At 33.0% G+C, this 27,252-nt stretch overlaps 2 protein-coding genes across 2 annotated transcripts in view; one reads left to right on the forward strand and one right to left on the reverse strand.

Moving 5' to 3' along the window:
- LRP1B (LDL receptor related protein 1B) overlaps positions 1–27,252 on the reverse strand; it is a 1,825,680-nt gene that overhangs the window by 374,350 nt on the left and 1,424,078 nt on the right. The window lies entirely within an intron of this gene.
- Positions 10,659–11,120, forward strand: LOC140612121 (peptidyl-prolyl cis-trans isomerase A-like). Its single transcript, XM_072789263.1, has one exon. It carries the CDS (start codon positions 10,659–10,661, stop codon positions 11,118–11,120), a length of 462 nt encoding a protein of 153 aa, XP_072645364.1.

Raw genomic sequence — 27,252 nt, forward strand, 5'->3', positions numbered from 1 at the left:
TCTTATATCCTATATGCTAAGTCTTATATCCTTATATCCTATTCTATTCTATAACCTTTATTACAATAGATGGAAACTTCACTGAACAAGTTACTAGTCATGATGAAGAATATGGTGAAAATAAAGAATGATGAGTTTCATATTTTTGTTGTCTGGAATATACACATTATTTTATATAGTTTATATTTATACATTTATATTTATATTATTTTATGTTTAATTATAATATATTTTATTATATTTAATTTATTATATATGACTATAATGCGATTTATTATATTATATATAATAGAACAATTAAGATACCTAATTAGTAATTTAGTAGGATTCATTCCTGTATTTGATCATGAAATGACATGTTGAACACCACATACCTGGCAAAACTTAGTCAATCTTCTTCTCCCTGAATCTATTTTAGGTAATTCTTAGTAATCTACACTATCTTCCCAGCCTGGTCCTTTATCTGAGGGTATTGAAAATATAAATACATTTCCAGTTCACAAGTATTTTAAACAAAACTGAGATCAATGTAGACCCACTGTTAGAAGCAACAACCTCTGGCAGCCAATATTCTGCAAATAACTGGTTCTGAGCTGAGATTATTGCAGCCCATATATTAGAAGAAACTAGGAGCTTTGTGAGCCACTTTGAAAAATAGTCTTTCACAATCAAGAAATTTGCTCTAGATTGCACCTACAAAAATCAATATTGATTCTTGTATAAAGCTTCTTGAACCCTTAGCATGGAAGAATCAATGTCTTTGGCTGATTATGTATAGTAGCATGGCACACAATATACAGTTAATTCAATAATAAGCATTAATTCCAGGTCAGTAGACATTCATCAGCTAATGCTTTCATGAAAGCAATTCTCACATGTGCTGCATAAAGCATGGCCAAAATAATTTGAGGGTCACTGTTGGAAATAAAAAATACAATTTCCATTATATTGTTCCTTTATAGAAAGAAAATGTATTCATGCATTTAATTACTCATTATAGATGTGTTAGTGTTTTCTATATTCAAATCATGTTGTAAGGTAATAAAGTTACAACATAAATCCCAATGCCTATTTTTTAGGAGCCATGATATATATCTAGATTATATACATATATTATAGCATATTACATATATAATATAAAATATAAAAATATATAGTATATGTATATCAATCACTGTATTGTGCCTCCTTATTTTAAAATATACCAAATTTTCCTCCATTATTTATAATAATGCTCTTATATAAAAAATCTCTAAAGAAAGTCAAGGTAACTGGAAAATATATGTCATTTTTGACACACAATGATATGTGTCATATCATTACATATGTGTTCAATTAGAAATAACTGCTATACTAAAACAAACGACATTGTACATTATTTTTCTAATGAGATTCAGTTTAAGAAGCTAAAGTTCCTTGAAGTCTGGGAAATAAATGCATTAGCCACAAACACAGCCTACTTCTTCTCAATATTCTGGAAGAAAAGCATTTTATTAATTTGGTGGAAAAGACTCAACATGACTGTGATATTGCTAGCTGATGTCTAAAGCCACTTGGTTGAGAAGACAGTCCATGGAATGAAAAGAACCAACTCTTGTGGAAAAATAAGAACTAAACTTTGGATCTGGCTCACGGGGTATATTATTTATTAATGGCTTTGGATATAAGAGTGAAATGTTCCTCAGAAACAAAGTTATGGAAGTCCTACCCAATTTAAAGACACAAAATAGATATGAAAGTGACCAGAGATGATCATAGGGGTGGAATTGAAGTTAATTTTGTAGCCAATGGCACCAAGACTCTAAGAACAGATACACAGAAATGATGTTTGGAAAGAAAGGGGGGACAAAATGCTGCTAACCAGGAGATGGATTCAGTGTCCCAGCATGAAATGAGATCTTTAACTTTGTGGTTTATCTTTCACTGCTCATTCCTCTGTCAACATAAATGGTAATTTCAATAACTCTAAGTCTCCTTTCCATGGACAACATCATGAAGAGGTCTTGGGGAGTAGGCAGCTTCTGATTCTGTACTTGAATATGTTCAGAGATTTTTCTTCAGAACTTTCCATACATAAGATGATGTAAGCTATTAAACAAGCCAATTTTTTTTCAAAGTATATCTTTGGCCTGAAAGTATTTCTGCTTTGCCATGAAAGTTATTTTAGAATTCAAATTCTTTCTCCAATTTGTTATGTATCATTTCAGTTCTCCTGCTCAATGGGAACTTGGTGTGGATTAGACAACAGGTGTCACTGCTGTAAATCTTCCTGGATACGAGCACCTGCTCCAGCCTCACAGACCTGGTTTTACTCTCTTTCCTTCCTCTTTTAGCGGCTGTTGCATGGCCCAGAAGGTATTTTATTAAAAGTGTAAATTCCAGAAACACTTTGACAATGGGACCCTCGAAAAATCCAATTAAAAAATATATCAACCTAAGATCCTGTAAAAGTTGACCAGACTGAAAAAGTGGATTACAAAAATCCTCTAACATCAACCTTCTAAAAAACATTCTCATTTGTGATCAAAACATGAGCATTTGGCATTACTCTTCTAGACCAGAAGTCATAAATATCTGCATCATATGTAGAGTGATGCAATTTGAGCATGAATTTATAATTTTAAAAGGCTTTAGAGGTTTGCCATGCATTATAATGACAAAATCTCAGAGTTGGTAGTGAATCTTCCTGAATGTCTCAAAGACATTTTTTTTTCTGTCACTGTATTTGCTATTTCATCACATATCATGTTCTAATGTAAATAAAACAAAGCACTGACTATAAAATGAATCATATTAATTCTCTATAAATCACTGTATATGCCTAGTGGTTATAAGCACAGGCTAGCATTCCTGGAGGGATGTGTTCTAATGTACTTTATTGTTACAGCCACTATTAAGTAGGTGGAAATCTTATTCCCAATTTAAGGATGAGGAGCCATTGACGGGTCAGGTAAATCAATGGTGAAGCTTGGATTTAAATCCCATGAATGATGATTTAATGCGTGATATCTGCAATGGAGAATGGCACATAGTGGGATATGAAAAGATTAAATTCTCTGAGGATGAGACATATACATTCCCAGCACCTAGAATCATATTTCAAAGGTAAAAGATGTCTGATAATTTTTTCCCTTAATAATATAATGGTATGTTTGATTAAATGTATTACTGGAAGTAATGATTGTCTGACACACTGGCTTACGTGTGACGTAAGTGATATCTTCTCAGTTTTAACTGTCCAATGGGCTTAAGAACTGACACTACCCATATACTTTTTATATTATATATATAATCATTTTATACTTTATGAAAAATATACCCTTTGAACAGGTGTTCAGAATCTAAATATTTTCCCCAATAAGAAAAAACAAACAAAAAAAACCGTAAGATTTCTCTTGACCATTCCTTATTGTTGTCTACAAGTCTTTGAAGAAAATATTATGATTTATGAAAAATACGAATCATTTTTTTTATCTTGAGACACTGTAGAATCCTAAGGCTTCTTTCTCCAGCCCTTTTGCTGTAATACATGTCCTGGGCTCACTGTGCATAAATAAATTATGCTGGTACAGTTAAACAGCACTGATAGATCATGAGCTTCATTTTGATAGGCAGATTTGAAATAAGATGCTTTCTATTTCAGTTTAACTGCACAATGCTTACTGCAGTCTTAAATTTATACAGGTGATACTCTGGGCTATAGTAATTCTAAAAGTAGTATGGAAGTTCTACTTTTCTTTTCTTCAGCCTAGAAAACAGAGTAATCTTTCTAAAACAAGGTCAGATTATTTCATACATCCCCAAAATCTATAAAAGCTTCAAATTTTACTTAGAATAAATCCAAAGCACTTCCCATGGTGGCAAATTCCAGGATGGTATGGTCTCAGTCACCACTTTGACCTATCAACCCTTATTTTCCCTGGGCTGACTCTCTCCAGCTATGCTTGCTTTCTTGCTTTTTCTTGATTCATCAAGCTTTCTTTTACCTCAAGGCCTTCATATTTGCTGTCCCTTTCTCTGGAACACCTACTCCTCAGCTCTCCTCATACCCTAAAGATTTCTGGTCAAATGCTATATCCTTAAAGTACACTCCATTGATCACTTGGCTTAAAATAGCACCATTTACTTCTATATAGACTGTTCCTTTGTTCTGTTTCTTTTGCTTCAAAAATTTTGTAACTATTTGATGAGGATATTGAATTTAGTTTATTATCTGTCTCCTGCACTATAATGTGAGCTCCAAAAAAACCAGGAAGTTATGCACTGCTTTCCTCCTCTTATGAGATAGTGTGACACATAATAGGCATTTTCTAAGTATTTGTTGTATAAATAAATAAAATAATGAATTAATGAAAAAAAAACATACTGCACATTTTCTAAAATACTCTTATTTCTGCTGACCTTGAATTATCAGCCACATGTTATGGATAGAACTTGTGTTTGATGCTACTCCTTTTGTTAATGCAATATATAACTATATAGTCATGCATCCTCACTTATCAAGGCCTTTTTAATGTGAAACTTGAACCATTCAAGAGTCCTCAGTGTAAAATTCCATAGAAAAGACAAAATTATAATTTGTCATCTATGCTATCCACAAACCGCAGCACTCAAGTGGATATTAAAACTGTAATCTAAGCAGCAGACTTTTGCAGATGACAGTTCTTTTTATGAAATTTAAATCTTGGAACAATGACTGGTAGTATAGAAGGAAATTAGCCTTCCCAAGATTTCACAAGTTCATCAAAAGCTTTATTCTTTAATGAGCAATGGCAATGAAAAAAAAAAAGTTCTTATTGTGGCAGAAGTCAAAAGACAGATTTTTTTAGAATGCAATGTTTTACTCTTAGGTGTCTGTATGACTCCCTTTAAAAGAGGATAAAACCCTCTCAACATCTGGCTATCAAAGGATGAGCTTACCAGAATAAAACTTCCTAAGATTTTCCAAAATAGCCATTAAACTCTAGTAACTTTTATGGTAAATATCACAGCTGGACCTGGTGACGTTATGGTGATTTTACTCTCTCACTCTCTCAGAATATTTTAAGGATCACAAAAAATTATTCTTAAAGTCCTAGCCCATATCCTCAGTTTCACTAGACTATAAGCTCTGTAAGGGCAGGGACCCTCAGTGCCCTGCTCTGCATTGAATCTCCAATGTAAACATGGTGCTTAGGTGAAGTTATGATTAAAATAATATGTCTTTACTTCCTTGTAAGTGATCTTACTTTTTGTCAAAGACATACATAAGGCAATGTGGTTGGAGCTAGAGAGCACTATGCTAAGTGAAATAAGTCAGAGAAAGGCAAATACCATAATTTCACTCGTATACAGAATTTAAGAAACAAAACAGATGAACATAGGGGAAAAAACAGGCAAACCAGGAGAAAGACTTAAGAGAACAAACTGAGGGTTACTGGATGGGAGGTGGGTGGGAATGGGTTACATAGGCGATGGGTATTAAGGAGGGCACTTGTGATGAGCACTTGTATTGTACGTAAGTGATGAATCACTAAATTCTACTCCTTAAACCAATATTACACTATATGTTAACTAACTAGAATTTAAATAAAAATTCAAAAAAAAATAAAGTTTTTAATGAGTAAATACAATGGAAAAGTAATTGATGCTTAGTTTTTATTTTTAAAAATAGATGTTGAAGTTACATTAAAAATATTTCTAAAAGCCAAATCTAAAATATCAAATAAACTACATTTATTTGAAAAACAAAACAAAACAAACCAAAACAAAACAAAACACAAAGAAATAAAACCAGAATCAGGACACCTAGGTGGCTCAGCTAGTTTAGTATTTGCCTTAGGTTCAGGTCATAATCCCAGGGTTCTGGGATCCAGCTGGGCATCTGGCTTCCTGCTCAGCAGGAAGTCTGCTTCTCCTCTCCCTCTGCTTGTGCTCTTTCTGTCAAATAAATAAATAAATAAAATCTTAAAAAAAAAAAAAGACAGTAAGAAAGAAAGAAACCAAAAATCAAGAACAATGTAGCAAATTAACTTTATGTCAGAACAATAGATTTGGAAGATAATTAAAGATAATAGATTAGCTAAACTCCCTGGATGATCTACTAAAACTTGCTGATTGTAGCAAAGGGGATGTGTGACCTAGACTTTCATAGAGGTTTTGAAAGCGGAGATAAGATCTGCCCATGTGGATGGACCAAAGTGTCAGCACTGGAAATCTCTTCCACTCATTTCCTTAGCCATTTCTTTTCAGTATCAAAGAGCCTTTGAAAGCAGGGCTAACACCTACAGATCTCTGGCCATCCAATGTTGCCTATACTGAAAAGCTCCTTCATCTGTTCAGCTGATCCTACTGACTGGTGTCTGTGTGTCATGCAGAGAAATGGAGTGTGTGTCCTGAGATTTGGGTAACATCTGAACTGCCCACGTGGGCATCTAACTTCAATGTCCTAAGACACTTCTAGGTCCCAAAGTAAAGAAAGACAGAATCCCTGATGATCCTGAAGATTATGGTAATGTGGAAGAGACACCTGAATCTTCAGTATCTGTTAAGACCAAAGAGCAAGAAAATCTACCAGTATATCTCACATGGAGAGGGGATTAAAAGTATTCCCTGAATATTCCAGGGCATATCTTCTTTTTATGGCATTTGACTCACAATTCATATATACAATTCTATATGAATTGTGTGTAGGTATGCATACATATATATGTCAACTTGTATATATGTATATATATATGAAATAGTTTTTTAATTTTATATTCCATTTTGTCGTAAAATTTTTTTTTTTTAATTTTTTTTTGGTTGTAAAATGTTTTAAGGTGGTTGTTAGCACCTGTGAGTACTTTATATTGACTACGTATGTACACATATAGTGTTATATATATCTTAATTTAGCAGAACAATAAATATAATTTTCACACTTAAAGGTCTCCCGGCGTCTGAAAGAAGAAAGGATCGGGGTGGGGTGGGGGGAATAATCTGGCGGACCACGCAAGCTTTCAAAATCTGTATCCTAAAAGCTTACGTTTGGGGCAAAGTTGAAGTTTTGGTAGCACTAGGGAGAGGGAAAAGTCCCTCGCAGTTCTGGTCTTTGCTGCCCCACAGGCTTTCGCTCAGCGCCGAGGGCCGCAGATGGCAGGTTGGTACTTGGGAAATATGACTGTTAATGAAACCAAAGAGAAATTAAAAGAGGCACGAGAAGGAACTTTCTTGATTAGAGATAGCTCGCATTCAGACTACCTACTAACAATATCTGTTAAAACATCAGCTGGGCCAACTAATCTGCGAATCGAGTACCAAGATAGGAAATTCAGATTGGACTCTATCCTATGTGTCAAGCCCAAGCTTGAACAATTTGACAGTGTGGTTCATCTGATCGACTCCTATGTTCAGATGTGCAAGGATAAGCGGACGGGCACAGAAGCCCCCTGGAACGCACTGTTCACCTTTCTTTATCTGACCAAACAGCTCTACACATCAGCACCACCTCTCCAACATCTCTGTAGACTCACCATTAACAAATGTACCGGTACCGTCTGGGGACTGCCTTTACCAACAAGACTAAAAGATTACCTGGAAGAATATAAATTCCAGGTATAAGTGTTTCTCTTTTTCTAACCATGCCTCATATAGAGTATCTCCGAATGCAGCTATGTAAAAGAGAACCAAAACTTGAGTGACTGCTCTGGATAACTACTTGGAATTCTAAAAACAGCTGGAGCCAATCTGATTTAAACGTGTGATGAGGTAACTAGGTATTTAAAGTTCCCCCAAATATTTTTCACCCGAGTGATGCTTATCTTCCTAAGGCTGACCAAGACCAGTTGATCCTTTTGAGTTAAAAACAAAATGTCGTGAGTAAAGGCTGAAGGAACATTTGATCAGAATGCCTTGCCTTTCTGAGGTTCCTCTCTATTAGGCTGAAGGTGCAAGGCCTGGTAGTAGGGGAAGAACTGGACATAGGAGTACTGAAGAAGTGGAAGGAACCCAACTGGCCCAGACTTAGCTTCAATTTTAGATGCCTGGTAATCAGAGCCTCCCATAGGACATTTTCTCTTTTTGCATTCTTGATGTACCTAGGAGTTTTGTTAAACAGACCTGCTTATGAGTATTTATCCTTTGTTTTATGCAATTAATCAAATCAACCAAAAAAGTGACCAGGAAATCCCATATTTGACTTTTTACTACATGTATGAACTCTTCTGATGTGAATGAGTACTATAGTAATCCGTTTTAATGTAGCCTTATTTCAGAAACATTTCAAACTGGTACACATGGAAAAGACTCTGTTTTTTCCTTTAAGGCTAAAAGACAAGAATGTCATGCTCTACAGGTGCAACTCAATCCCTGTTAATAAAACCATGTAGATACAGACATTTGATCCTTTTCAGTAGCTGTGTCCCAACCTGTTGCCATTGACTTTTTTGGAAATGGCTGTAGAAATTTCCAAGTTGTCCTTGAATTGTCTAGCCATGGACATCAGCAGTTATCTCCCTTCTACCATGCAGAATACTTTGACTTAATTTTCTTCCAGATATAGGGGGATACCTGCCTGTTTTTTTCAGTGTTTATTTACTGCTGTTACTATTTGATTAGAATGTATTAAATAAAAAAAAAAAACTTGACTTAAAAAAATTTTTTTCACACTTAAAGCCTGTAACACAGCTAGATTTTGCAATTCTGAATGTAAAATAAGTAAAACTATGCCTTTTCCCCCCGAATAGAGAAAAATATATACATCCAGGATGCCCTACCTTTCCTTTATATTGGCATTATAATTAAATATCACAAACTTTTTGCTCTCCAAATCTTTTTTTTTTTTTTTTTTGTTAATAACTGATGCCATTAAGGTGGCCAAATCACAAAAAAAACTATTCTCTGGCTCTATTTTATTGTTCATATCCTTCATCAGATAAAAAACATACATTGACCACTTCTTCTTCACAAGGTACTAGGAAAGATGTGGAAGAAATTCTGCTTTAAAGACCAAAACAAACATGTTGAAAAATGTGGTTTTTATTATTTTAATTTATAATGCTTAAATGACAGAATAAGAATGCAATCTGATTGCTAGCAGTTATTGCATTATTTATATGACTGCCATTAAAATGTGAATTTAAAAACTACAATGGCAGGCTAATGTGAACAAAGGTAACCTAGTGAGGCCTTAGAAACCCTCCTGCTTGGTTAAGAGGAAAAAAAGAAAACAATGTGCTTCTATTTTGTGTAAAATGCAATAATCCTAGTATTCCATCTTTTCATGGAGAAATTCATCAAAATAATAATTTTGCTACCTACTTATTAAACCTGAAAAGTACATGATAACCATTTCAATGTACAATGTTTATAGATATTGTGCGTATCAGGATATAATACGTTGTATATTCCATTTTCCTAACTAGTAACCTCAGAGGTTATGAATCATATCTACTCAACAGTTTTATATAATACATAAGAGAAAAATCAGGAAGAAAAGTAAGAGGTGGGAGGTAGTAGGTATGTCCAAAATAATGTCAAATACTTTGTAGACATTTTTCATATTTACTAAAGTACATTGGATCTTGGACTTCTCAGCAACTTTCTCTCAATTCCTCCAGTAACATTTATAAATTCATTTTGCAGCTTTGCTCTTTTTTTCTCTGCATGCTGATTTCCCAGCTGTTTGAACTTCTGCTATTACTTATTTCAAAAGCATCTAAGCTTAAAATGATATAACTGGTCACAAAACTGAGTGCCAGGGCACTAATGTACACTCTTGGTTATATAAACAGCCAATAACCTCCATTCCTGTAAGAGAGTATTGATTACATATGAAGGTATAAAAGTCCTGCCATTTTTATTCATCTCTTCCTATATTGGACAGATAAAATTATTACTATAAAATTATTAAAATAAAAGCCACTATTATGCCTTTGTGCTTTTTATTTTCAAAAGGACACATAATAGCATTCATCATTTCATTTTGATCAAACACAGGGCTACACTGTGCAAACCACTCTGTTCAAGTGTATGACCTCATGCGTTTTTTGCCACAATGAAATCGGTGTTTGAGTTTTTACAGAGGTTGTAAAACAGCCATACAGGGTAAGTATTCTTTGTCCTATATTTGTTTTCTAATTTAAGTACAAAATTCTTTGGTTAAAAAAAAAAAACACTGAAATATTAATGAACTGCTTCTTGTCTAAGGTGTTAAACATAAAATCTTCTTCATAATTACCTCCTGGATTTCCACTTTTTCTGCATATAAGTTTCTAACAAAAATGTTATTTGGTATCATTGTGACCTCTCAAATTCATCCACTTATTATTTTCCCTTTAAACTAACCATGATTTCATTTCTAATGAAATAGAAACCAAAATGAAATATTTCCAAAATGTTTTTGTTAACAACCTAAAAATATTTGTCTATACTTTCAATTTCATTTGCCTATGCTTAATCATAGGACCAGGTTATTGGATCCAGTAGGACTGAATATTACTTTTGGAGAAAATCAGGCACTTCTATGTACCGGCTCCCTGTAAATCTAGACCTGGGCTTAATCACTGTGCATAAGCTTAAACATGGAGATAACTTGCTTTCAAGTTCCAGTTGTAAGCTTGAGATGTAAGACTTGATTCGGAACTTAGTTACAAGCCTTGCAGCTGCCACTACCTAGGAGCCACCTGCATGTCCAAATCATGATCAACCCAACTATTTTCTTTGACATTGCAATGGACAGTGAGCCCTTGGGACAAAGTTCAAAGACAACAGAGAACTTTCATACTCTGAGCGCTGGGGAAAAGGTATTTGGTTTTAAAGTTTCCTGCTTTCATGGAATTTTTCCAGGATTTATTTGCCACGGTGGTGAATTCACATGCTATAATGGCACTGGTGGCAAGGCCATCTATGGGGAGAAATTTGATGATGAGAATTTAATCCTGAAGCACACGAGTCCTGGCATCTTGTCCATGGCAAATGTTGGAACCAACACAGACAGTTCCAAGTTTTTTATCTGTGCTGTCAAGGTTGAGTGGTTGGATGGGAAGCATGTAGTTTGTGGCAAGGTGAAAGATAGCATGAATATTACGGAAGCCATGGTGTGCTTTGGGTCTAGGAATGGCAGGACCAGCAAGAAGATCACCATTGCTGAGTGTGGGTAAATCTAATAAATTTCACTTCTGTTTTATCTTAACTACCAGACATTCCTTCTGTAACTCAGGAGAGATGCCTTCACTCCCATCTGTTCAAAATATCCTACAGTCTTTGTGCTCTTGCTGCAGTTCTGTAGGGTCATTTTCCTTACTCCCAAGTCTAGCTGGATTGCAGAGTTAAGTTTATGATTATTAAATATTAAACAACAACAAAAGATCAGCAAAATTGGAAATATCTGTCTCTTAGAAATGCAAAAATTTTAGTTGAAATATCTGTGATGGAGGCATACATTCATTTTTCTCATTTCAAATTCAATCCAGGAAACACATTCTGGTAAATGCTTAAAAACTGCTTGATATTAATCCACGACCCCACCCCCAGCACAAAAATCCAACCCAAATCCAGAAGTCATGGTTGTTTATTTCTAAAAATCCCACAGCATTGAATTTATTCCAAGCTGGTAGCTATCAAGAGTCCCCTAACAGAAATCTCCAGGAAGGAGTATGATCACAATCTCTTTTCTACTTGGGTGGCACTGGTACAACTCTGAGTTCAGGTCCATGGAATTAATTCAATTAGCTAGTGATGATAGCTAAAACCATAATAGTAAATCTTACATTAAAAATTTACTGGGGATTTGCATCTTCCTAGCAAGGCTGAACAATATAAATATTGGTCCTTAAAAAAATTAGATGCCAGCAATACAATCAGAACAAAATAAAAACGACATTGACTTAAGCTTATATGGTAAAGTTTGAATTTGACAGAAAAATTAAGACTTCATGATAAAATTAAGATCAAGAATCTCAGACCTAGGAAAATTGATCTTGTTAAAATTAATGCTTACATCTGAAAATTCACATGTCACAATCTATAAAATTAGCATCTAAAAAAGCTAAAGAAAAAAAAAAAAAATAAAAAAGCTAAAGAATGAAATTTTCACTATATAATTTACATGCAAATTAATAGATCCCAATAACATTAATTCATTAAAGTTAAAATAACAGTGAAAAATAATTATGGACATTTAAGAGACTTGATAGAAAACTGATCAAGGAATTTTCTTGAAATTTTTACATTTGTTAGATTTTCTAATTGAATTGTTGGTACACATAAATATGTAGCCAAAATATTTGAAAAGTTAAATGTTGGAGTGAAAAAACAAAGTACAAAAACTGATACTCTGTAGAAGCTGTAGAGTCTAATGGCTAAAGCTCAAATTCTGATGTAAAATAATTCTGATTCTAAATCTTTTGCTTGACCTTAAGCAATTTATTTAATCTTTCTAATCCTAGTTTTTTTTTCAATCCTCAGTTTTTTTCATCTGCAATATGGCAGTGACATATTCTTGCCCATCTCACATTGTAGTTGTAAATATTAAATGACATACTAGAAATACAGTGTATATGGTGTTGTGTTGGGTACAAAATGAGCTTGCTACTTGGTTAAATGGACTGTTACCATTAAACATAAAGTTTACTAACTGCCTATATTTCCACTTTAAATTTTTCATATGATCAGTTTTTCTCTTTTCTACTGTCTCTATATTAACCCTTTCTCAATATTATTGATTCAAACTTTCCTACTTTTTTTAGGATATTACTCAAACATTTGTCCTAATTAATGAAACTAGAAAAATGTTGTTTTTATTTTTTTCTATTCACATTATAGTTTCTGTAATATGTATTTTGTCATTTATAATTATACAATTTTCAGAATTTTAAAAGATTCATAGTCTGTCATCAGGATCTACAATATAATAATACCTACTTACTTCATATGGTGTTTAAAACACGATTTTCCTAATTCCACCTACCAAAACAGACCAAGAGAAAAAGGAAGTATTCTTAAATGTTAGCTTTTTAGATTTTGAAGCTAGCTTTCATGCATTGTTTCTTTTCCCAGGATAAATCTTGCTCATTCTCATAGGACAAGTTTTTGAGACTATCCCAATAATCCTACTCTAAAAGTACTTGAGTCTGTGAATACCTGTTTTTTTTTTTTTTTTTTAAGATTTTATCTATTTATTCATGAGAGACACACAGAGAGGCACAGACACAGACAGAGGGAGAAGCAGGCTCCTCACAGGGGACCAAATGTGGGACTGGATTACCAAAGATCACACCCAAACCAAAGGTAGCTCAACCACTGAACCACCCAGGTGTCCCCAGTCTGTGAATATCCTTTAAGAACATGACATCTGAAACTGTAGGTTTGAGCACTGACTATAGAAATTAAATCTTGCATTGCTTAACAATTGCTTCTATTGGTACATCACATAATACATAATTTTAATTTTGTAGATGGAGAAACTGAAAGTCAGGGAGGCAAATAACTACTAAGATTACATAAGTGGTAAAACCTAGTTTCAAAGTCAGATCTATCTGATGCCAAAGCTCATCAATAAATACTATTCACATATAGCGTTAGTATTTTTTAATGTTAACAAAACATTAACTTCATTATTTTTAATCCTAAAGCACAAAGTAACTATATCTTATAAATTAGTTTGCTTAATATTCTATGTTGTTTATTGTCTGAAATAAAATTAAACTTCTCAGCACCATTCCTGGATATATACACACAAAAATGTAAATGCACATGAGCACACACATATAGTTATACAATATGTGTATGTATAGAAGTATGTGAAAGACAAGTATATGTGTGTTTGAAGTATACAGACATACCCACACATATGAACATATGTTTATGTACATATGTATGTGTCTACATATACAACATAAATACATATACATTGATGCATTACTTTCTTCGTGTTTCTTGATATTTTCTACACAAATGTACTTATTCCATCAGTTTTCTGCTTTGGATAAGTGAAATATGATATTTTGAATACTAATGGGAAAATGTGTTATAATTAAGTGAAATAATTTTCTAGTTTTTCTTTGCATTTAAATGGAATGAAAATTCTGAAATTATAAGTCAAAACATGTTCTATTCATTAACAGCTTGCAAAGTTATTTTTAAAATTCTGTCTGTAAATGCTTTCTTTAAAAAAGTACCTAAAATTCAAATGTCTAAATATGTGAAATATTTTAGTGAAATATATTTTAAGGCTATATTCATATAAATTTATATGACCAATGGACTCAATATTTTTCTGAGTGAATACTGAATAATATTTCAAAATAGTATGAAGCAATACCACTTCTCAATGTCAAAATAAAGCAAAGGATATATATTTAAAGTAAAATATCTAAAAGAAATCCAGTTATACTGTCATACCTATTAAATATCTAAATATTCTGACTGAATTTTTTGACTCTTAAAAATCTGTATTTAAAGAAATAATTCTGAAGAAACAGCTTTAATGACATTTATTATTTTTCTCTTATTTTTTAATTTTCTAATGATTTATAAATAAAAAATGAGCCTATTAATTAAGATAAATATTACTTTGATAACAGATTTCAACCAAAAAGTAGATTAGAAGGGTTTAGTTTCTTCATTTCCAACTACCATCTACCAACTGGTAGACTAGCAGTAATAGACCTTAATTTCAAGAGAAGAAAAATTAGTTAGATACAAAGAAATCTTTATAACTATAAAAATATGTTTTAAGTTATAACATTTATTTACAAATGGCAAACTGAATAGAAATTAAAATAAAACCACATTTTGAGAGACTGTTATTTTAAAAACTTTTAGGACCATTCCATCAGGTTTTATAAATTCTTAAAGAATTAATATTGCTGCACACTCATAAACCACCCATATATAAAAACATTCACACCCTCCAGGAGTCTTTAAATAGCTTTTGTTACTTTTTATATTTTATATTGTCAGTGAGCTATAGGACTGCACTTCGAATTCTCCTCCTTTTTCTATATTTTTTAACATATGTTAGAGCCTCCCATTTATTCATTTATTCAACAAATATTTATTGAATGTTTAGTATACATGATGAGCTGGCATGTAATTTATCATCCAAACTGAGACACTTGTGTGACCATTAAAAGGTGTTGGTAACAACATTGTCAAGTCAGCAGACACAAAATGGCACAGTCCTGGGCAACTGCATTCTATACATATGCCGGGCACAAATCAGCTGTGGCACCTGTACTCATCAACCACACGGTCTAGGGGACAAGTTAGACCCAAATAAAAAAAATATTAAAAAAGAATTTACACATTTTACCAAGTATCAAAAAAAAATAGAGTGCTGAATTATGGAATAGCATAAAGAATGTGAGCAGTTGGGATGATAGATCATTCTCTGGAAGTAATGTTAGAAATGAAGGAAAATAAGAAAAATAAGAAAAAATATTGACATGGGAAAGCACAGAAGGTGGCATAGGATTTAGGGGTAACACACTGGAAAAGAACTTTCTAGGTAGAGGAAATCATACATGACATATCTGAGGTAAAGCAGCCTGAAGAACTGAAAGAAGTCTAGTTTGCCTTAAGTCTCAGGAATCACACAGGAATGATCTGAAATCCCAGGAAACAGATTTTACAAGGTCTTTAAAATGTAGCAAGGAGTATGAATTTTTATTTAATTGCAGCCTAGTAACTTTAAGCAGAGAAGTGAAATAATCCCATTCTCAAAGCATATCACTCTGGCAGCTTTGTGGAACACAATTTATATAGTTAAGAGACAGAAGTTGGACACTGTCCACAGTTAGAACCAGAATAGCAATTGTCATCACAATTAGCCAGATAAGGATACTGGTGATGGGGATGGGGAGAAGGGATTGACTCAAGTTATATTTTAGAGGTAGAACTGATCAGATTATATCTCTAGAACATTAACTTTCAACATACTTTTCGAATTTTAGCCAATATTTTAAGTTGTCTTTTAAATATTTTCAGCATAGATATTTCCTAGGTCCATCAAATTTAACAAATCCAACATTAACTTCATGATAATGTTCTCAAAGCCTGTTCTTCAACTGGTATTCCCCATATCAATTGTGATTTCCCCACTTAATTCAAGGTGGTAATCAGTTACATAAAAACATCTCCTCCCCCAACATTAAAAAGTACCTTAACCCCTTTCCCTATTATGCTCCTTAATATTTATTTTTTCTTCAATCATTCCAGGAAGCAAGTGAACAACTTGGCAGTACATTTGGGAAATAAAAACTGGAAGAAATCATTTTACCTTTGAAGATACAATTCCCAAAATGGCGAATGTGGTAGAGGGAAAAGATGAAAGAAGGGGATTGTAGTTATTCATATAATCCACAAAGCTAAGATTTCATAGAAGCAGCTACTTTGATTAGAAGAAAATGCCAGGCAACCTGGGTGACTCAGTGGTTTAGTGCTGCCTTTAGCAGGGTGTGATCCTGGAGACCTGGGATTGAGTCCCACTTTAGGCCCCCTGCACGGAGACTGCTTCTCCCTCTGCCTGTGTCTCTGCCTCTCTCTCTCTGTGTCTCTCATGAATAAATAAAATCTTTAATTTTTTTTTTAAAAAGAAGAAAATATGTAGATGAAAGACTCATAGACACTGAGAATCAGGTTAAGAAACATGCATATAACTCTGCTTTTGAGTTGAAGGTTTAAGAAAGTCATCTGAGTAGAATCAAAAGCAAAATATACAGGATGATTATTATCCAACAGGTTTGCCATCTAAGGTAAAAAGAATTGAAAGGGGGCTGGCTCCAACAGTACAGCCTAAGACTCTTGATCTCAGGGTCATGAGTTCAAGCCCCATATTGGGTGTAGAGCTTATTAAAAAAAAAAAAAAGACATGGGGTGGTTCAGTCAGAAAAGAGTCAATCTCAGTTCAGGTCTTGATCTCAGGGTTGTGAGTTCAGATCCAATGTTTGGCTCTATAGTGGGTGTAGAGCCTATTAAAAAAATAGAAAAACAATTGAAAAATAAAAAACATGATTCTAATGTACCTTCAGAAAAAGGGAAGACGATTTTCATCCAAAGGCTTAGGAAAATAATGTTTTTGAATATGGTAGTAACAGAAGAGCATGTTAGAAAATGACCTGATACCTGTTAATAGAGCGCAAAATAAATTAAATTTAAAAAGATATTATGATGGAGTAGCAGAAAGTCAAAAGAAAAGAAAATGCTAATAAAAAGCAAGGTCCTGAGATAAAAAGGAGGATATTTGAGATAAGGAAAGATTATAGGAAATCCAATAAGGCAAAAACAAAATTAAAATTTGTAAGTGACATAGTAAAGAACACAATTGCCATTTTCAAACATTGAATAACTGATGAGAAGGAATTGAGATACTCTCCTCAATAAATTTGTAGAGATAAAAGTAAATAAGTAAAATTAAATAAGTAAAAATGTAAATAAATAAATGTAAACAAATAAGTAAAATGTAAATAAGTAAAAATGCAAAAGATATAGAAAAGACTTAGATGCTACTGAACTATAAAATGACTAAAAACTATAACAAAAGTGATAAAGATAAAATTTTTGACTACGTAACACATTAACACATTGCACATGAAGAGCAAAAACCATGGGAAAAATTAGTGAAAGAAACCCATTTAGACTTATTCTGCACAATTTTCACATTCATGACCATATTCACATGAACTCAAGACAAGAAAAATAAAATTATATATAAAGTGGGTTACAATAAGGAATATATTTGGTTTATGTCCATAGTTCCTGGCATAAAGCTCCTCAAATCCTTAGAATTTCCTAAGTGATAATATTTTAATATTCATAAGGAACCCCTTTTGAACATGCTTGAACTCATGCTAAGCAGGTGATAAGGTGAGACCTCTGGATGGTCTTCGGATGGGGCAGGTAACCAAACTAGTGATTAGAAGCTTGGAACTTTCAGCCCTACGCAGTTACTTCTGCAAAGAGGAAAAGGATCTGAGGACCCATAAATTAAGCTCTGTAAAAACTCCTTAACAAAGATATTTAATGGATTTCTAGGTTGGTAAACGCATCCACATGCTGGGAGGATGATACTCTCCAGTTCCACCGGAACAGAAGCTACTGTGCTTGAGACACTTACAGACTTCGGCCTATATACCTCTTCATCTGTGCCCTTTAAAATATCCATTATAATAAACTGGTAAATGTAAGCAAACATTTCTCTGAGTTTTCTGAGCCACTCAAGCAAATAAATCAAACAGAGGAAACGGTCATGGGAACCTCTGGTTTATAGCTAGTCTGTCAGAAGCACAAATAACAACTGGGACTTACAACTGGTGTCTGAAGTGGCAGCAGTTATGTGGGACTAAGCCCTTAACCTATGGGATCTGATGCTATCTTCAGATAGGGTCAGAATTATATTAAATTCATAATATATTCAATGTCTTCTGAAAATGGGAGAACTGCTTGGTGCTGTTGGGAAAAAAAAAAAAAATAACGCCTAACAGGATCGAAATTTGAACACATGACTTCACACACCCCTATTGCAAAAAAAAAAAAAAATTAGAAGAAAATAGAGTGTTAGAAACAGTACAGGGAGAAAAATATTAGAAAACAAAAATAATTAGAATCAGGCAGGTTTCCTTTCTTGTACAAAGGAAACTTATCAATATTATCACAAATATAGGAATAGAAATAAACTGTTCAAGTACTGTTTTAAAATATTTTGTCACTGCAGGCGCTGCCTGCAGCCTAGGGTGTGATCCTGGAGGCCCTGGATCGAGTCCCACATCAGGCTCCCTGCATGGAGCCTGCTTCTCCCTCTGCCTGTGTCTCTGCCTCTCTCTCTCTCTCTCTGTGTGTGTGTGTCTCTCATGAATAAATAAATAAAATCTTTAAAAAAAAATTAAAAAATACTCATGATAGTCCATCTAAAAGAACAAATCCATCTGAGTAACTACAAATGAAAGAAAATAGATATAACCTATTTTATGATATTACTGAGGCTAGCTAAACATGTTTTAAAATTATTGAAGGTGGTACTACAAAGCTTGATACAAGTTTTGAAAACTATTCTTGAAATTATGATTTCTTTTTAAAGATTTTATTTATTTATTTGAGAGAGAGAGAGAGAGAGGGCGTGCTAAGAGAGAACACAAATAGTGGGGGAGGGGCAGAGGGCAAAGGAGAAGTAGACTCCCTGCTGAGGAGGTAATCTGACACAGGGCTCACTCCAGGACCCTAGATCATGACCTTAGCCAAAGGTAGACATTTAACTGACTGAGCCATCTAGGAACCCCAAAATCATGATTTTAAAACTGAATACCAGAGCTCTTGATTTAAATCCATGAATGATATTAACAAAGTCTAAACCTTTGAGGTTATCGAACAAAGTTGGGAAAAAATGTTGCACTACTTATTTTATTTGTCAGCATCTCCCCCAAACCTAGTGATTGCTCCATTAGTCTTCCATTCTAAGGAAAGGCCATAATTTATACTTGGGAAAATTAGAAATATATGAAATGCCCAATTACTACTATAAGATGCTTGGAGAAATTGTAATATACTCATTTGATAAAGTACTACAGAAATTATGACATATAAATTTATATATTTATGTAGGCATAATAATCAGTATATTTAATGACTTGTGTGTCATTTCCCATTGTGGAATAGTGGGAAAAGCATTATGATACAAAATGTCTATCTAATTTGAATTAGGTTTGATTGAACACCTTATACATATGTGTATGTATGCATGAATGTATCTATGTATAGATGTATACATTTTATATATTAAGTGCCATTCAAAATAATTGATTATAAAATTTTGCTTATAGGGACATACTTTGGGTGGCAGTAACTTCCACTATAAATCATGGGTATGCTACTATTTTTATTAATGGAACCCTCTGCTATAGTTTTGAATTTTAATGTTATTCTTATAGTTTCATGTAATAGATAATAAATGACTATCCTGCCATTATACCATGAAATTTAAGCATTGCATTAATATCTGGGAATTTGTGCTGCAATATCAGCATTCTATTTTGTTTATTTCTGAGGTAACTACACACGAGCATGAACCTGGGCAGCAATTTTCACAATAAATGTCAGATTCAATGTTTAACAAAACAAAAATGAGTTTTTGTATAGTACTGGCATTTTATGCATTAGCATAAATGGCTACATATGTCTATGTCTCATGTTAGAAACTTGGAAATATGGAGCTGATAGTGCACATTAGTTGCATATGAATATGGAAAGTTTTCCAGTTAAACATGAAAGATAAAATACAACATTTATCATCACACCTGTCTAAAACTCCACACAAATGAAGATAAATACATTAAAACACACATACAAATTTAAAAAATGAAATTATAGCAGAGATGTCAACAACAATTTGAAGCTGAAGTTTTGATATACTAGTAATAAATAACTGAACAGATTTATAAAAGATGCATGGTAAATATCTATAAATTTTTTGCCATTGCAGAATCCTGGAAGAGCCCTGGAATTAGAGATGGCAGGTTTCAGTGATGGTGGGGTATGGATGGGTCTGAAAAATAAAAGGTTTGTTTGAAAGTTTGATTTAAGAAGCCTTTACATATGCTGACAGAAGGATGAGGGGTATATCATGGAAAAGCTGATGTGCAGGAAATCTGGATTTTAAAACACCAGTCAGAGCTAAGGGTGAACACACCAAAGGAAAAGGGTTTTAAGAAAAAGCCAGAATCCTGAACAGAGATATCTCACTATGGCTATCAAAGGACAATGAAATAATATATTTGAGGAATAGTTCCAACATGAAAAGCCCAGACAATAATAATAATACATTGAAAAGGAAAATGAAGGAAACAGAAAGAATACAGGAAAATAATATATAATTATGAGACTAAGGAATATCCAAAAATAGCTTTAGAAAATTATAATATGGTAGCAAAAAGCTTAAAAATCAATAGAAACATTGAAAGATAACTTTGAGGAGATCCTCCAGAATATACCGCAATAAAGCAAAGATAGAAAGTAGGTATTTCTCAGAAATATAAGGTTGCCAAAGTTTACTTTCTTGAATATTTTGGGGGAGGCTAATGAGAGGACATACACATATTTGTTAAGAAAATAGTATAGTGCAATAGTGATAGATACCATAAGCAAAGGAAGGAAAAAAGAGATAACTACTAATTCCATGGGGACTAGACTATTGTATAAGAAAATATAACCATGATATACTACTTGGTTTAACAATCATTAAAATTTATATGATAATAATTATAATGTAAAAAGTAATGATGAAATTAAATATAATTGTAATATAACCATAATGGAAGGTTGGGGAGGAAAATATGTATTAGGCTGGAAAGTCTGTAAGCTATGTAAGAAGTCCAAGCCCTTTTTGTTCATGTCTGAAAGGGACAGATATGTCAAACTTTTATTTCCTTATAATTCAGTTTCATATTTTATATATATAGATATATAGATATACATACATACAGAGAGAGTGGGAAGTGACAAGGAACAGCTAAGAGTTTTAATTAACTGCATCTGGGAAATGGTAATGAGACTGGGAAATACTGCATAGTTGATTATACAATTAATAAAACTACTTGATTTTAAAATTATGAATACATAAAACTTTGATAAAAAAAGAGATGATATTTCCAAATTATGCTTAAAAGAAAGAAAGCAAAAAGCTAACGATAGGTGTATCTAGGTGGTCAGATTACGAGTGTTTTTCATTTTCTTTACTATACTGCATATTTGAATTATGAAACTTTTCTTCAATGAACTTGCATTACTACTTTTTTGAATCTGTATTATTATCGTAAGCAGATTAAGAAGACAAAAAACCTGAGGAAAGTCAACAATTGTGATTTAAAATAGTTTATTATTATGAGCAAATTATGAAATTTGAAATTATGAAAAGAAAAAGTTTATTTTGTTTGAGATTTTATTCATTTATTTGAGAGAGAGAGAGAGTGAGTGAGAGAGCACAAGCAGGGGGAGCAGCAGAGGAGAGCAGAGGCAGAGGGAGAAGCGACGGGTGGAGGAGGCTTGATCCCAGGATCCCGGGATCAAGACTTGAGCCGAAGGCAGACACTTAACCCACTGAGCCACCCAGGTGCCCTGAAGATAAATAATTTCTGAAAATAAATATCTTGATATTTAACATATCTTATAAGGATATGCACGTAAAGGAATATAGGCCTTGTGCTTTAGGAGATATTTTAAAGACTGTTAACACTTAAACTTTGAAGACTGATTAGATAATTTAAATAAATGAATTTGACATCTTATTAAAAAAGAAACTGTTCCATTATATTTTTCGATATACTTTTTGTAAAATGCTGAATATTAGTCTCATTTCATCAGTGTGAAGCATTTTCCTCTAAGTGAGAACAGATGGTTTTTATTACTAATTCAGAAGATTTTTTTCCCCCAATATCATAGACTAAAGTTATAAATGGGATTTCCCAGACTTACTCCATTTTGGGCCATATGTTTAAGAGAAATTATGCTTACTCATAAGAGACAAGAAGGAACGCTAAGCAAGAGTGGGTTTGACTCTTTGAAACGTATTGCAAAGGGTCTCTTACTATCATAAAGAAACATCTGTTCTCTGTGTTGTTCACACAACTCGTTACTAGATTGTCATTTGAAATACTACTGCCAGGGCATTGCTTTTTCCCACACATCAATAAGTATAATCGTAACTGTCAAATGATATCATTAAATAAATTCTACCCAGGGTTTCCTAAATGGGCAGAGTGTCCCAGGATAACACAAGAGAAACTTTTATGGGTTCTTAAATTCAATTGGATTATATACATAAGATATCTCATCTTTCTCTCAATTTTCAGCCACTCTTGAATTATGCTCAAAATGCAGATGTTGAATAAATGATTGACCTTGTATTTAAGGAAATAATTAAGAATTCCTTAATTCATCAGTGAAATAAGGCTTAAGTTATTCCCATGTTTTAAAAAATATAGCAATTTCCAAGTTCTGTATTCATTTACCTTGATGGTAATCATCTGTTGTATTTTCTATATTTCTAGCAAATGAATTTTGAATTATCTTAATTCAGTAATTTTCTAGGTTCTTATTGTCAGGGATACAAAATCTCAAAATACCTCTATAATTCAAGCCAGATTTTTAAGATGTTCATAGTAAATCTCTATCTTTTGTACAATTAAATTAATTCACTAATGTTGCCTGCACTTCCAACCTGGTCAGCTCACGTATTTGATCCCCATATAACTACTGACCATTTTGATCGGATATTTCCATTCTTGGCATTGTATTTACTTTCTATACACTATGTACTAAAACAAAACAAAACAAAACAACAACAACAAAAACAAACACTTTTTTTTTTTTTCACTTTTCTAACACTGGAGGAAAATGGTTACCAAAGTGGATATTAAAAAAAAAAAAAAAAAAAGCTTATTGTCCTTTTGTCCTTTTCTTAATTTCCTATTAATTCAAATATTTAATCTAATCAGTTTGGTTCAATTTTGTATTTATGAAGGTTTTTTTTTTTTCTTTTTAAATTCACTGTGATGAATGCTTAGAGATAAAGCCCTCACGCTTAGGGAATTCAGACTTAGAGCTAGAGATAGCAATATCAAAAAAAAAAATAAGAAAGACTGTACACTCTTCAAATACATATTAGCTTATGAATATGTCACATTTTCATTTTTCCTATGGAAATTTTCAGGTAAACACAAAAGTAAAGAGAGTTGTCTGATGAACCCCCAAGGACCCATATATTTAGTTTGAACTAGTATCAACATATGGCCGATTCTGCTTCATGTATAAAATTTCTCATCTCCCTACCCTCAATGCACCACGGGATTATTTAGAAGCAAGTCCAAGACATCAGGATCATTTCAACAGTAAATATTTCAATTTGTACCTCTAAAAAGTAAATATTCTTTTGTTTTTAATAACTATATTATTACTAAAATATGATTAAAATAGCAAAGTTCTAAAGCTCTATTATCCAAATAGCTTCATTACTTTAGAAAGAAAGAAGAGAAAGACACAGAGAGAGAAACTTCCATATTCTGACTTCTGTTTTTATGTCTGTTCTGACCTTTGATGGGGAAGAAAGGTCTTTCAAGCCTTCATAACTTCTTACAGTTTTTTTTTTCTACTGCATATTTTTAGTCTTTTGAGTGGCAATTCACGATCATGTTTCTACTCCAATACACGAAATAATCATTCTTTCCTTAGGGAATGACTCTATTGTTTCATTTTTCATGAATTTGTTTAAGAGGGAAAGAAGCTCTTAGAGGGCAGGGGCTAGATATTATCTATTTATAGTCTATCAGAGATCAGGTGAGTACTTGACTTATAAAAAGCGTCCGCTACATATTAACTAGGAGAATAGGCAAGATATAAATTTCCTTTTTTTACTAGTTTAATTCCCAAAGGGATTAGTTTAACTGGTTTCATATTTCATTTGACATTTGGAAACTCAATAAATGTCATATAATAATTCTGGGAAGGCTAGTCATCTATGTCAGACCACAAATAGAGAATTACACATTCTTTTTGTTTCTCCCACTTCTCAGTGATTTTAAATTGTTCTTGTCACTGTCACAACAAGCCCAGACCTACTGTTAAAAATGGAAACCTGCCAACAGATTCTGTAATGTGAAAACACCTTGGCAGATTTTGTGACAATATATGATAATTTGTGATGTAGAGACTTCACATTTTTTGTTTTATTATGAAGAGATATACTAATTCTAACAAAATTGTGATTGCACATTATTTGGCACTATTTCAGGATGCTGCCTTTAAAATTTGCAGAGAGTGATTGGAAAAATCACAATGAATACTCTTGTTAATAGGATGGATTATGTTCAAAAATACTAAAGGAAGATAAATAATTTTTGGCAAGGGCACTGCAAAATTTTCTTTTAAAAATAATTTTTATCATCACATTATTCTAATATATTCATACATAAGAAAATTCTTTCTGTTGCTCTCTCCCCTTTCCTCTTCCCAATTCTTGCATTTAGAACCTACTGGTTTTTTTTTTATATATTTTATTCATTTATTCATGAAAGACACAGAGAGGGAGAGAGAGGCAGAGACACAGGCAGAGAGAAAAGCAGGCTTCCTGTGAGGAATCCGATGTGAGACTGGATCCTGGATCCCAGGATCACGCCCTGAGCAGAAGGCAGAACCGCTGAGCCACCCAGGCGTCAGGAAACTACTGCTTTTAGCTAGTATTGTAATTTTCTAGACTTTTGACTTTTCTGCTTATATCAATTGTGTGTATGTGTGTATATATGGAATCTCCTTGGCTTATTTATATGATTCATTATAAAGAAAAGCTTATTGGTATTGCTTAGAGATTTTCCTACAATTTTAAGTAATTATAGGAAGAAATTTTATAAAAAAATTAAAAATTTGGGGATTTTTTGTTTTGTTTTCATAAGTAGAAAGTTTAAAAAACACTTAGGGATAGAGGAAATGGGGAGATGTTGGACAAAACTGTAAATCAATAAGTGATTATAGTCAATAGTGCTGTATTAAGTACTTGAAAGTGTTAAGAAAGTAGATCTTAAATGTTCTCAATGTAGGAAAAAATGGGTATTATGTGTTGGAATAGAGGTGTGAGATGAGGCTATGATGGTAATTGTATTGCAACATATAAGGGTAATCAAGCACATTGTATACCTTAAAGTTACACAATGTTACATGTCAATTAAATCTCAATAAAGTTGGAAAATATCAAACTAAAAAAAATGTTACCAGCAAAATCATAAAGCATATACTTTTGAAAGAAAATAGCAAACTAAATGCCCTTCGGACAGCTAGATTAGGATCAATTAGAAACAAAAACTGACAAAGTATATTCAGAAACAAGAGTATAAATTTAATTATTATTTCAGGGGATCCCTGGGTGGCTCAGTGGTTTGGCGCCTGCCTTTGGCCCAGGGCAAGACCCTGGGGTCCTGGGATCGAGTCCCATGTCGGGCTCCCAGCATGGAGCCTGCTTCTCCCTCCTCCTGTGTCTCTGCCTCTTTCTCTATGTCTATCATGAATAAATAAATAAATCTTTAAAAAATTATTATCTCACAAAATGGTTAGTTTAAATTAAAGCTGGGCATGTTTTCTTTCTCTCCTCTCATATATTAAGTTCAAAAATTTTTAGAGAGTTCAATACATGACAAGTCATTTTATCCTGTAAAATGTAGGAGGGCTGATAGGCACCCATGATAAGATGATTTTTAAATATGGTGTTTCCACAGAAACATAGATACATCCTTTTTAGTAAGAAATATTATGTATCTTGAAAAATATAAGCATATAGATATTTTACTTACTTTCTATTTTAACTTCACAAAAAGAAATTACCCCATGATATACTGATATACAATATTCTATGATACAAGGGAGTAGACACCTTAGTGGTGAAAAGGCTTAGAATGAGCTTCCCCAAAATATGTCTCTTTAACAATGTGGATTATTTTGAGCTGAAAGCAATCAAGACTCAGCACTCTTCCCTTAACTACCCAGAAAAATTTAAATATGAAGGCCCAGAAAGACAGTTATTACTAGAGATAACCTTTATCTGAAAGACCTATCTTATGGCAGGGCAAGAATCTCATTACCCATCACCTGCTCTTTTTTTTTTTTTTTTTTTCATTCTATAAATTATTCTACTCATCTTTGAAGCCTCAGGCCCCTATCCCATTCTTTAGCTCAGGGTGGCACATAATTGCCTTAAGTCTTAATGGTTTTGTGGGGCTCTTCTACATACATAATTAAATCATTTTTTTCACCTGTTAAACTGCCTTATGTCATTTTTGTTGTTAGACCAGCCACAGCACCTAAAGGGCATATGGAAAGTATCTTCCCTGACAGTGAAAAACATACTTTCTATAGATAGAAAATTCTTATAATTGCCCTATCAATGAAGACACAGTGGATTTATTCATTATTTTACATCGGGACAGACTAAATCTTAGGAAAATTTCCTGCTACTTACTTAATTTTGTTTATTTATTAACTCAACAAATATTTACTGAAGACTGCTCCATGCTAAATATTGTGTTTTTTCATGAAGGACATATAATAATCTTGGGTTCTTTGTTTAATGGAAATGATAATCATGAATAAAAGGGGATTAACCTATGAGGAGAAGGAAAAGAGGGTAATCATACTTGTCTTAAAAATACTACAAACATATTATTTCATATATTTTATATAATACATTGAATCATTCTCCCACCCAAAAAATATGAGTAAACTATAGGACAGTATTGAAAATAAAGAGGATAATAAATTATG

Source organism: Canis lupus, chromosome 20 (genome assembly GCF_048164855.1).
Source record: "Canis lupus baileyi chromosome 20, mCanLup2.hap1, whole genome shotgun sequence".
NCBI classification, from domain to species: domain Eukaryota; kingdom Metazoa; phylum Chordata; class Mammalia; order Carnivora; family Canidae; genus Canis; species Canis lupus.

Coding starts and splice junctions, on each gene's coding strand:
- LOC140612121 (XM_072789263.1), top strand. CDS start 10,659: ATGATCAACCCAACTATTTTCTTTGACATTGCAATGGACAGTGAGCCC.